We start from the raw sequence: 12,809 nt of genomic DNA on the forward strand, positions 1-12,809 counted from the left end.
TACTTAAAAAGAAATATAGTGAAAAATAAATATATAAATTAATAATATAGTTATATAATTAAGGGATAAAAATATAAAAATTAACAATATATATGGTAAATAGATTAAGTGGAGTGTAATTGAATCGAATCGAGTCGAGTCCTGTAACGAGTCTCGATATCTTAACGAGTCTGTTCATGAGTTTTTTAACGAGTTTGTTTATGAATCTCTTAACGAGACAGTTCACGAGTCTTTTAACGAGTCAGCTCATGAACCTTAATGAGCCAAATATTACTGAGCTCATTAAATATTAAATTCAAGTTTTACTCATTTAGAAATCGAATCAAGACCGGTCAAGTTTTTATCGAGTCTCGAATAGTTCACGAATAGTTTGATTCGTTTACGATCTGCAATGTAACATTAAATATTTGTTAAAGTAAAAATATTTTTAATGTGTAATTATTATTAAATATTTTTAAAAAATTAATAATATTTTTAATATGTAATGTAACATTAAATATTTTTTAAAATAATAATATTTTTAATATCTAATGTAACATCAAATATTTTTTTTAAACTAAACAAAAAAACCTGTTTTCCTTTTAAATTGATTTGCATAAAATTAATTGATTAAAAAAAATAAAAAATTTTAACTAATAATATTTTAACTATTAATTTAATTAAAATAAAGATAAAGTATAATCTATATTATATTTATCATTTTATAATAGATAATATAATTTATATTATATTACAATAAATTTTTAGTATGATGAAAAGAAAAAAAATAATAACTATATACAACACAAGCTACAGCTAATACAAAAATTTTAGCATTTAATAAAATTTTCACCTTATAAAAAATATTATATCATGGTCTAATTTAATAAATATTATTTATAAACAACTTAAAATTTTTACACTAAATTTTATTTTATTTTTCTACATAGGTATAGTTGTAATTTTTATGTTTTTGAATTCATACTTTTTAATGTAGCAAGTAGTTAGTAAAAATATTTTTTTTCATTTTTGATCTACAAAGCATTTATAAAATTAATTTTTTATTTAATTAAAATTATGTGATAATATAAAAGTTTAATGTTTATGTGAAAATAGTGATAAAAAATTTAATTTTAAAAAGATTTTATATAAATAATTTTTCAATGAGAAAAAATGTGAATTTAACAAAAAAAATTTAAAAAAAAAAATATTAACTATTACATATGTTGTTAATACCATTTATAAAAGCAATATATAATATACATAGCTAATAATATTATGAGATAATAGTTTAAATACTAGAATCAAAGAGAATGGTTTAAAAAATTGAAATTTCTATTTAAATTGAAATTTCTCCATCTCTAAGTTAAATAGAACTAGGCTTTATAATTTTGATAGAAGTCAATTTTTTCTTGAGGAATACCTTGCACTTATTAATATTATTTTTTAATTTAACTCATGATCCTCCAATTAAAATACTTTATTCTAAAGTATAGAGATTTTTTACTCATAAGTTTTGGTGTGTTCACGATCATAAGAATATCTCGATTAACTCTAATGACTCCACCTTAAATAGAAAATTCATAAATTAAAGAATTTAGCACACTCAAAGAGATTAAGTCTCTCTTGAACTTCAAAACATATATATCTTTCTTCATTGAATACTTTAATATAAGTATTATACAATTTAATCTACTAATACCTTTAAGTTTTAGTCGAATTCACTTCATTTTCTTTCCTTTTCTTTCCTTTTCATTAATTACATCAAACCATTCCTTGTTTGAATAAATGCAGCAAGGACAAGAAGAACCCATTATAAATTCATCTTGTTCTCTTCTATAATTTTTTTTTTTAATTATTCAAATTTTGTAAAAATTTTTGTTATCTTCTTATAAGTGTATTAAATGTGGTACATCTCATAATGATAGAAACATAGTCTCAAATTTGATCTACTGCTTAAATTATATATTTTCACATGAATTATTTCTACTACGACTCAGATTAACAACAAAAACTTCAACTTTATTATCACCGCTTATTATAATAATCTCTTCTACTCTTAATGTCTTCTTTCCAACTTTTGTAACTGTTATCAAACTTCTATAGGACTGTGGGGGAGGGGTTAGAAGTAAGATTTTTTTTTTTTTTTTTTTTTGATAAGCAAGACAAATTTATCTTTATTATCAATTTTCACTCCAACACTACCTAAATAAGTAATCAATTTACTAAAAATATTATGATGATCTTGTACATTCATACATTCCTTTATTTTTAGTTGATACTATTCTTTCTTCAAATAAACTGTTTATAAGCGACTTTAATTTGTATAAATCCTCTGATTTCTCTAAGACATTTTATTCCACATCAAAAGCTAATATCAATCTAATCGTACTCACGACTCTTCGTAGTATCTCCTAATCATTATCCTTAATCGTTACTAGTCGTTTTTAATTCAAAGTTTTAATCGATTCTTATTGTATGAGGATATTTTTCACAGTGTGCTGTCATCGATTAAATCTAGTGTTCAAAAATTTACTTGATTGATATAAACTTACTCCACAATAAATCTACTATTAAAGAAAAATAATTTACAACTATTATTTATTTTTCTTCTTTCTAATCAGAACTTTAAACATAATTTCATCCTAATCAAAATTTTAATAATAATACACTTTTTATTTTATATTAAACTACTAATTCTGTTGAACACATAGTAAAGGATTTTTTTTATAATTAATTACTGGTTATTGAAAATTAATGTACTAAGATATATTATATTACATATATGAAAATTTTACATAAATTATATATATAAAAGAAAAATTATAGTACAACCTCACAACTGTGATCAAAGTAATCATTTATTTGAATTGGCGAATAATTCAAATTTAAAATAGCTTAATTATGTATACGTAATTAAACGTTAAATTTCAGGAAATTTACAAAAAGGGAGGAAGGAGATTTGGCTTTGTAAATATAGGGCCTTACGGTTGTGCACCATTCACTTGAGCACTAAGCACCAACGGTGGCTGCCTGTTAGAAGCCACAGCTCTAATAAAACTACACAACAAAGGACTTTCAAAAGCACTTGAAGATCTAGAGGAAGAACTGGAAGGATCTGAATATTCAGTTTAACCGGATTTAATTAAATGACTCTAATAAGATCTTTTTCAAGATATTTTAGTAAAATTATCACTTATATAAAAAAATGTTAAACTTTCTTTTATTATTTTATAAAATAACTTGAGTTTTATACTCTCATTTTTAGTGATTTATTTTTCAGTTGTACTCAATTTTTATTATCAGAAATAATTTTATGCTTATTGTAAATATTTATTTTGATATAAAAAATCAATCAACAGTAAGAAATATCATAGATAAACAAAATATATATATATAAGAAACAAAAGAAGCAAGGCATTTTATTGAAGATGACATCAGATCCTATATTATTTTGCAGCAATAACATCACCTGGGATGTTCAAGATCAGAGATGATGAGATGCATATTTATTTAGTGGATACGCCATAGTAATATATGACGAATGCCTTACTTGATATATAACTAGCTACTTAATAATATACTTTGAAGGGCCTAGCTCTAGCAGCTTGGGTACGAGGCATCTGAATCTGAATCTGAAGGTTGGAGTTATCAGAGGAGGATTTAAAAAAGTCGTGAACCCCGTAAGGTCGCACATATCCTTTCGTTTTATTCCACATCCATTCAGCTAATAGTTCATTGGCAGCATCTGTGTTATGGACGCCATCAAAAAATACATACTCTGCCTTGTTTCCACATACACAATATTCATATTCCAAAGCTCCACAAGCTTCCCCACGATATGTCGAGTTCCCACAGCAAGCACTGCTCCCATTTTTGAACCCTGATCATACATATATATCATCCAAATGAATCTTATATATGTATATTAGACAAAAGACAGAACAGAGAGAGAAGCTGATTAAAATTACCGTAATCTTCAGGTGCATCAATCAGGCAGCCGATGGCATCATATGCATTAAAGACTGTATAATTGAGGTCTGGATACTCTTCTCCTAGTTCCACAAGTGTACGATTTAGTTCATCTCTGTGTGCTTCTGCATATATTGCTAAAGTTTCATTCAATTTTCCATATTTTTGTTTAACAAAAGGGAGACCACCTAATTGTGCCACGTTCTGAACTACAAATTTTCTTGCTCCAATAGCATACAAAGCCTGCGCTAAATCAACAATACAACAACACTTATATGTAGATGCACGTAAAGCAATGCTTCATCTTAAATATTATTGACAAGGAATAGACGATTATCAAACCTTGATTGCATCCAATATGCCTGCAACCACCTTGTCCACTATAATTGTATGATTTCCTATAAAGTATACGGAATCGAAATAATCTTGTGCACCTATGCTAATCAAGTAAACAGCCATATTCACCCTCCTCTTCACTTCAGTTTCGTTATATAAGAGTTTCCATAAGTCTATGACGAAGTTAAAAAGCTCAACCTGGCTTGTAAGGTTCAGCTGAAACATAGAACAAGAAAATTATAATACAAACAGTGCTCTTTTAGCCTCAAAATTTCAGTTTCTTATTGTTTATATAGAGCGAGATCTATACAGACAAAATCACTCAAAAACAAATATCAAGACTACGTGCTTACAGAAGTTTCGTCCTTCTTACTATCAAGAACAGTTGCACCCTCAATGGCGAAATTGGCACCATAAGTGAAATCTTCACTTCCGTTGAGAGCAGGAATTAGAAAAGGAAATCCCTCCTTTTCAGCTGTGCATGCAATCAAAGCACAACACTAGAGTTAATCAAATTTCTCATTAATCTCGATTTATATATGTTATATACATCTTACATACCAATAAAATCAGCCACTGTGCGACCATCGGAATATCTTCCCGTAGGATGGCCAGTAAAGAAGGTGGTGCCGTATGGTGAATGAAAAGAAGGAAGATACTCATCAGGATTTAAGAATATTTTATTGCCTGGATCATAGAGTCCATCCCCAAAAATGAAGAAATATTTATCAAAGGAGTAAACTGGGGTTGGATTGACAAGGGTGAGAACTGATAAACTTAAAATGAACAACGAATGAGCTAAACAGATTGCCATTGCACAACTTTAATTGAGCTTATGTAGATTTGGTTTCTTTGTGGTTTGAGTTTGGCCATTTCTGATTCCAATTTATAATGGTTATAGATTAGATAGGAGTCTACTATATTCAACATATGTATGCAAATGTGAAAATCATTCTTTAAGAATTTTAGATGCTTACATGTTTTACTTAAGTTTTTGAATAATTTTATTTATTAAATATTATAATTTTATATTTTTAAAAAAATTTGATGAAATTCTAAAAAAATTAATGACGAAGATCAATGTGTTTTGATTACACTTTTATGGTCGTTATTTTAGCATATTATTTATGGTGTATACTTCTTAGCTTAAGAAATGAGTAAAAAAGACTATCTAAAATACTCATTATATTTTTTATTACAATAAAATTAAATTTAAATTTACCATCAAAAATTAATTTATTTTAAATCTTTATTCTTTTATTTATTTATAAAATTTGTATTTAATTTTATATAGTTTAATAACACTCCAAGAGATTGTACATATTTGAATAATTAAGAATTTTTTTATATAGTTTTTAAGCTAATATATATATATATATTATTATTATTTTAATATTTTCATTAAAATAATATAAAAAATAGTGCGTAGGTTAGAGATATCTAAAACTTAAGTTTAGATATTCTGGATGTAATTTATCCATTTTCATAAATATTAAACTTTATTTTTTATAGGATAATAATATGAAATTTAAAATTTTTGTGAGAAATGACCTTGAATTTCAATTATCAAATATTATTGAAAGATATAACTATATTTTGTAGAATTAAAATTAAAAAAAAAAGTTAATTAAGGCTTAAGAAAATCATCATACAACTTTTGATTATTTTGTTTGCCCTAAATAAAGTTAGATTATATTTTTTAAACCATCTTTTTTTAGTTTCAATATTTAAATAATTAAGGATTTCTTTATTTTTTTAATTAATTAGTTATTAAATTATTATAAAATAATTTATATTATTATAATAAGTACTAAATTTGATTCATTGTTAAAATTAATTTATTTTATCTTTTTAACTAATTTATCCATACTTTTTAAATATAATTTTTATCTTTTAAGTCTTAATTAAAGAATGATAATTTGATTTGTAAATTTGAAACTTTCACAATGACAAAAAATTCCTTCTCAAATCTTATTTATAACGATAAGAAAAGGATTTATATATATATGATTTTTTTGAATTTAATATAAAATTTCGTGAATAAAATATTAAACTTTGACTTTTTTTTAAATAAAATAATTGAAATAATTTTTTTCCTCACTTTTATTTTTTTTTTAACTTTCACATAATTAAAATATTTTTTTTTTCAAATCGAATTAATGAGATAAAACTAAAATTAAAAAATAAAAATAAATTTATGAAACTGCTGTAAATTTATGTACATATATGCACACTCATAATCTAATAACTTAATATATAGGCTAGTTAATTATTTTTTTTAAGTGATTATATCTTAGATATTCTCTATAAAATATTTTTATTTTCAATTATGACAAAAAAAATTTAAATAGAATTTAACTGCTGATAAGATTAATATGATATATAAATATCATTGTTTGCATTATTAAAAATTATCTAAAAATTGTTTGCAGTATTAAAAATTTGATTGGACAATTAATATGATATATAAATATCAAAATAAAATTAAATAATATCCAATTCAAATTTATTTAGTTTGTTTGTTTTTTAAAAACACTTACAGCATATCTATTTCTTCGGTAAGCAGGTTCGATTTAATATTTAAAATCATTATCATCGCGTATTTAGTTTTTATTTATGCAAATCAATTTTAAAAGAAAAAAAGTTTATTGGGTTTATTTTTAAAAAAATATTTAATATTACATTACATATTAAAATCATCATATTAATTTTTCAGCCTTGTAAGGTGATAATAACTTTTTTTTTTATTTTAAAACAGATTAAGTTTCATAATCAATTTTTTGGAATATTATCAACTTTTTGGAAAGAAAAAATTTGTAACTGTGGGTTATGATAACTTTTTTGAATGGAAATACATTTCCAGTAAATTTCATATTTTTTTATTTTTATTTTGAATTGAAAATTTAATATAAGTAGAACTAGCAATCTAATTAATGCGTTAATTATCAATTAAATATTTGTATCTTTGCCTAAATTAATCTAGAATGTTTTGATAAGTTAAACACTATTTCTAGCTCCAAGCAGGGACGCTACTATTGATAGAGACCAATTGCTGATTTTGTTTTCTTTTATTTATAAATAACCTGGTTTTGTTTTTAAATTTAAATTTTATAATTTCTTTTTAGAAAAACTCACTCATATAAAAGCCTTCAAAAATAAACCCTAAATAAATTTTAAAAATAAATAATTTTGAATAAAAAATAAATTGTCTCATTAAATATATCATCCCTCTTAAATAGTTGTATAAAAAATCTAAAAAATTTTAAAATACTAAAAAAAAAAGACTTTAGAGACAATTTTGAGACCGTATTAAAATCAATTTAATTTAATTTAAATTATTTATAAATTTTATATAAATCTAAAATTATTAATCTTTTTATACTTCAATTTTTTACTAAGTTTATCTTTTATTATATTTTAATTAAAATAGAAAAAAGTAACTTTCACCTGATAAAATTGAAAAATTAAAATAAATGATTTTAATATGTAATGTAACTTTAAGTATTGTTTAAAATAAACAAATTTCCTTTTAAATTGATTTGGTACAAAAATTGATTAAAAAATTTGTAAAAAAATAAAGCTAATAAAATTTTAACTCTATTTAATTTATTGAGAATTATAATATATTAAATTTAAAACAAAAATAAAATATATTTCTATAATTTCTTCACAATTTTAAAATATATAATTTTTTTATAAATTTATAATTCACTTAGTTCAACATTATAATACATTTCAATTAAAATTGAAAAATAATAACTATATACAATCCAAGCTAACAAAAAAAAAACTTAAAGTTCTTCAACTCATGAAAATGATTACAAGAAATAAAAGACTAATATCATGACCTAATTTAATTAAAAGGTAATTAATAGTATGAAATCTTAAAAATTCTTTGATTTGATTACAATTATTATGATAAATATTTTTGAGGGTGTTAAATCCATCAATTTGATTTTTTATTTTTAATTTAATAATTTTTATAGATAGAATAATGTGTGTCGATCCATATAAATCTTAAATTTATTTAATTTTTATAACAAGTGAGGAGAAGAAAAATTATTTAAAACGAATGAGAGAAGAAGAAATAAAATGGTGTGATTGAATGATGAATAAATAATTAATTTAAAAGTTTAGATAATCAAAGTTAATAGATTTTAGTTTATTGATTCAAAAGGTAATTTATTTAATTTTCTATTATTTGGTTAGAGTGTTTAAACAAGTGAATCCCACCGATTTTTTTAAGATTGAATTAATTTACGAAATGCTATATTAATTTCTAATTAATTAATAATTTCATCAAACGTGTAAATTTAATTAATTAATTGCTTTAAGAAGAGAAGAATCCAACTTAATCAATAATTGTAAGCAAATTATTTAAATTAAATTATTCAATTTTTTAACATAGATATACTAATTGTTATTTGTATTAATAGTAATATGTTAGTCTATTTAAAATATTCAATACACTTCTTAAATCTCTAAAAAAATAACGATGGAGGAGATGAGATGAGATCGTACTTCTAAAACAGTCTTTATATATATTTTTTAAAAAAATAATAATAATAGATAATATTCAAAATTTAAAATTCTGATCATATTTGTAGCTATTTAAAATAATTTGAATTCTATACTACTGTCAAAATAAAAATCTTACAATATATCCATCAAGTTTGGATCACAACTTTGGGTAAGGCAGTACCTTACCGCCTAGAACAGTCTCTGTTGATTCCTTTTTATACTTTCAGTTTTAAATCTATTCAAAATTAAAATCTAAGTAAAAATTCAATTATTTGCCATCAAATTCATAATAAACTCGTAAAAATTAATATGGAAAAAATGTTAATAAAAGTTATTTATTAGCAACTTAAAATTTTTATACTAAATTTTAATTTTTTTATTTTCTACAAAGATATTTAAATTTTAATTTATTAAACCTAATTCACTTATTAATTATTTAGCATTTTTTTTTGTCAATTTCATTCTACCCAATATCTTATACATAATAATAATAATTTTCATTTAATTAAAATCAATGACTTTTTGATGATATAAAAATTTAATGTTTATCTTGGGAAATAATGATAAATTTTAATTTTTGTCACTAAAATATTTTATTTCATCGTAAAAGCTTTGATAATAAATTTTCAATGAGTTTAATCCAATATTTGAATTGCGTCATAATTTTTTTGCGACTAAAATTTACATCGCTAAATTAGAGCGACAGGCTTTATGATAGTAAATATGTCACTAAATCAACAACGGAATTTCTCCATCGCTAAATAATTTGCATAAATATTTTAACACAATATTATTTTTAAGTATTTCTTTGGTTCTCATTAAGCATGAAAGTCTATCAATATTAGTGCTTTATAAAGACTTTTTTTTAAATAATAAAAAAAGAAAAAAGCTACTAATTATTTTATTAGCAAGATGACGATATTTACACATATCAATAAAATAATCTTATGTGTCTGACAACCCATAGTAAGCAATAATTATTTTTTCCTTTTATATTTATTTTATTTAGACTCTGCATCAATTTAATATCAACGTGTTATTATGGTCATCTCATACAAGTTAAATTTTTATAATGTTATATCATAATTCCTAATAAGTATTAAGAAATTTCACATAAATATTTTGCATGAGAATTAACTTTGCATATGAGTTATAAAAGAGGACCAACTGTATAGTGATGATACATTTCACAAAATAAAAGTTTTATGCTCTCTTTCAGTGGCTTTCCATCCATTATAGTGGATTTCAAAATCAAAGCAATTTATTGCCAGAATCTTATAAGTCAAAAAGTTCGTCACGAGAAAAAGTATCCCACAAAGCGACAAGTTCGTCAAAGGAAAAATAATCTCACAATACGATAAGTTCGTCAAGGGAAAACAATCTCACAAGACAACAAGTTCATCAAGGGAAAAATAATCTCACAATGCGATAAATTCGTCAAGGGAAAAAGAAATCCACTAGGCAACAAGTTTGTCAAGAGAAGAAGAATCTCTCAGGGTGAAAAGTTCGTCAAGGGAAAAAGAATTCCAGGGCGACAGTTTATCAAGAGAAAAAGAATCTCACAAGACGACAAGTTTGTTAAAGGAAAAACCAATGCACATTATTGCCAAAATCCCACAAGACGATATGTTCCTTAAGGAAAAAATCAAGACAACTCATTACTAAAATTCCATAAGGTGACAGGTGTCAAAGAAAAGATCAAGGCAACTCATTGCCAAAATCTCACAATATGACAAGTTCATCGAGAGAAAAATTAATGTTTTGCACTAAAATAATATAAAAAATGGTGCGTAACGGTGGAAATGATCTAAAGCTTAAGTTTAGGTATTTATATAGGCATTTCCTAAATAAAAAGATAATTATTCAAAATTTAAAAGAATAAATAAAATAAATCTACTACTCCGACTCTTATCCTAATCCTGATTTGATTGTATTTGCATTTATATCAAACAATTTTAAACTCTATATCGATGGCAAAACAAAAATTCTGCAATTTGTCAATTGAGCTTGAATCACAGCCTTAGATAAGGTTATACCTTCCAGTTAGAAAAAACTTTAAAACAGTCTCTTTCAGTTTCTTTTCTCATGTTTAGCTCAAAACCTGTCCAAAATAAAAACCAATTGTTTATATCAAAATTATGAAATTTAATGTGAAAAAAGTGATAAGTTTTGCAACTCATCACTTGAGCATTGAAGTGACTGCTTATAGGTGCCAACCACCTTACAATTTCTTTTTTTTTTAGGTGCCAAACACCTTACAATTTCTTTTTTTTTTTTTTATAGATAGACCAATTGCAATTTTTTTCTAATTAAGTTATTAATCTTTTTATATAAATTTAACATTATTAATCTTTTTATACTTCAAATTTTTTCTAATTAAGTTTATCTTTTATTATATTTTAATTAAAATAAAAAAATAACTTTCACCTTATAAAACTGAAAAATTAAAATAAATGATTTTAATATGTAATGTAACTTTAAGTATTTTTTTTAAAATAAACAAATTTCCTTTTAAATTGATTTGGTACAAAAATTGACTAATAAAATTAAGAAAATAAAGGTAATAAAATTTTCGTCGCTAAAATATTTTATTTCATCATAAAAACTTTGATAATAAATTTGCGATGAGTTTAATTTAATATTTGATATTCATCACAAAATTTTTGCAACTAAAATTTACATCACTAAATTAGAGCGATGGATTTTATGATAGTAAATATCAGTCGTTAAATCAACAACGGAATTTTTTTAATCGCTAAATAACTTGCATAAATATTTTAACACAATATTATTTTTAAGTATCTCTTTGGCTTCCATTAAACTTGAAAGTCTATCAATATTAGTGCTTGATTAAGACTTTCTTTAAAAATAATAAAAAAAGAGAAAAAAGAAAAGCTAGTAATTATTTTATTGACAAAATGACGATGTTTACACATATCCATAAAATAATCCTTTGTATCTAACAACTAGCGGTAAGCAATAATTACTTTTTGCTTTTATATTTTTCTTACTTAGACTCTACATCAATTTAATATCACATGTTATTATGGATTATCTCATGCAAGTTAAATCAAGTTTATCTTTTATTATATTTTAATTAAAATATAATAAAAAAGTTATCTTTTATTATATTTTAATTAAAATAAAAAAAGTAACTAATCAAGTTTATCTTATATTATATTTTAATTAAAAAATAATTAAAAAGTTATCTTTTATTATATTTTAATTAAAATAAAAAAAAGTAACTTTCACCTTATAAAACTGAAAAATTAAAATAAATGATTTTAATATGTAATGTAACTTTAAGTATTTTTTAAAATAAACAAATTTCCTTTTAAATTGATTTGGTACAAAAATTGATTAAAAAATTAAGAAAATAAAGCTAATAAAATTTTAACTCTATTTAATTTATTGAGAATTATAATATATTAAATTTAAAAAAAAAATAAAATATATTTCTATAATCTCTTCACAATTTTGAAATATATAGTTTTTTATAAATTTATAATTCACGTAGTTCAACATTATAATAAATTTCAATTATAATTGAAAAATAATAACTATATACAATCAAAGCTAACACTAAAAATAAAGCTTATAAGTTCTTCGACTCATGAAAATGATTAAACGAAATAAAAGTTTAATATCATGACCTAACGACTATAACAAAATTGTAGAAAAATAAGAGACGAAAAGGAAGAGAATTGAAAGAAGAGAGATGAAACCCTACTTCTAAAACAACTTTTATATATACATTTTCTAAAAAATATATATTTAAAATTCAAAAGAAGTAAAATAAATTGACTAATACTTCTATCGTTGTTATCCTAATTAATTTTTGATATGATTGTATTTGAAACTATTTGAAATAATTTGAATTCTATATAGCTGTCCAAATAAAAATCTTACGATTTGTATGTCGAGTTTGAGTTATAGCATTGGTTAAGGCAGTACCTTCTCGTCTAAAACAATTCTAAAACTGTCTCTACTGTTTTTTTTAT

At 22.9% G+C, this 12,809-nt stretch overlaps 1 protein-coding gene across 1 annotated transcript; it reads right to left on the bottom strand.

The window, feature by feature from the left end:
* Positions 1 to 3,370: 3,370 nt before the first annotated feature.
* LOC122725086 (GDSL esterase/lipase-like) lies at positions 3,371 to 5,139 on the bottom strand. Its single transcript, XM_043961675.1, has 5 exons — positions 4,849 to 5,139; positions 4,641 to 4,762; positions 4,294 to 4,503; positions 3,951 to 4,194; positions 3,371 to 3,862 (listed from the first exon to the last, which is right to left on the bottom strand). The coding sequence occupies exons 1-5, from the start codon at positions 5,099 to 5,101 to the stop codon at positions 3,552 to 3,554; spliced, it is 1,140 nt and encodes a 379-aa protein (XP_043817610.1). The 5' UTR covers positions 5,102 to 5,139; the 3' UTR covers positions 3,371 to 3,551.
* Between the last annotated feature and the right edge of the window lie 7,670 nt (positions 5,140 to 12,809).

Source organism: Manihot esculenta, chromosome 11 (genome assembly GCF_001659605.2).
Source record: "Manihot esculenta cultivar AM560-2 chromosome 11, M.esculenta_v8, whole genome shotgun sequence".
In the NCBI taxonomy this organism is placed as follows: domain Eukaryota; kingdom Viridiplantae; phylum Streptophyta; class Magnoliopsida; order Malpighiales; family Euphorbiaceae; genus Manihot; species Manihot esculenta.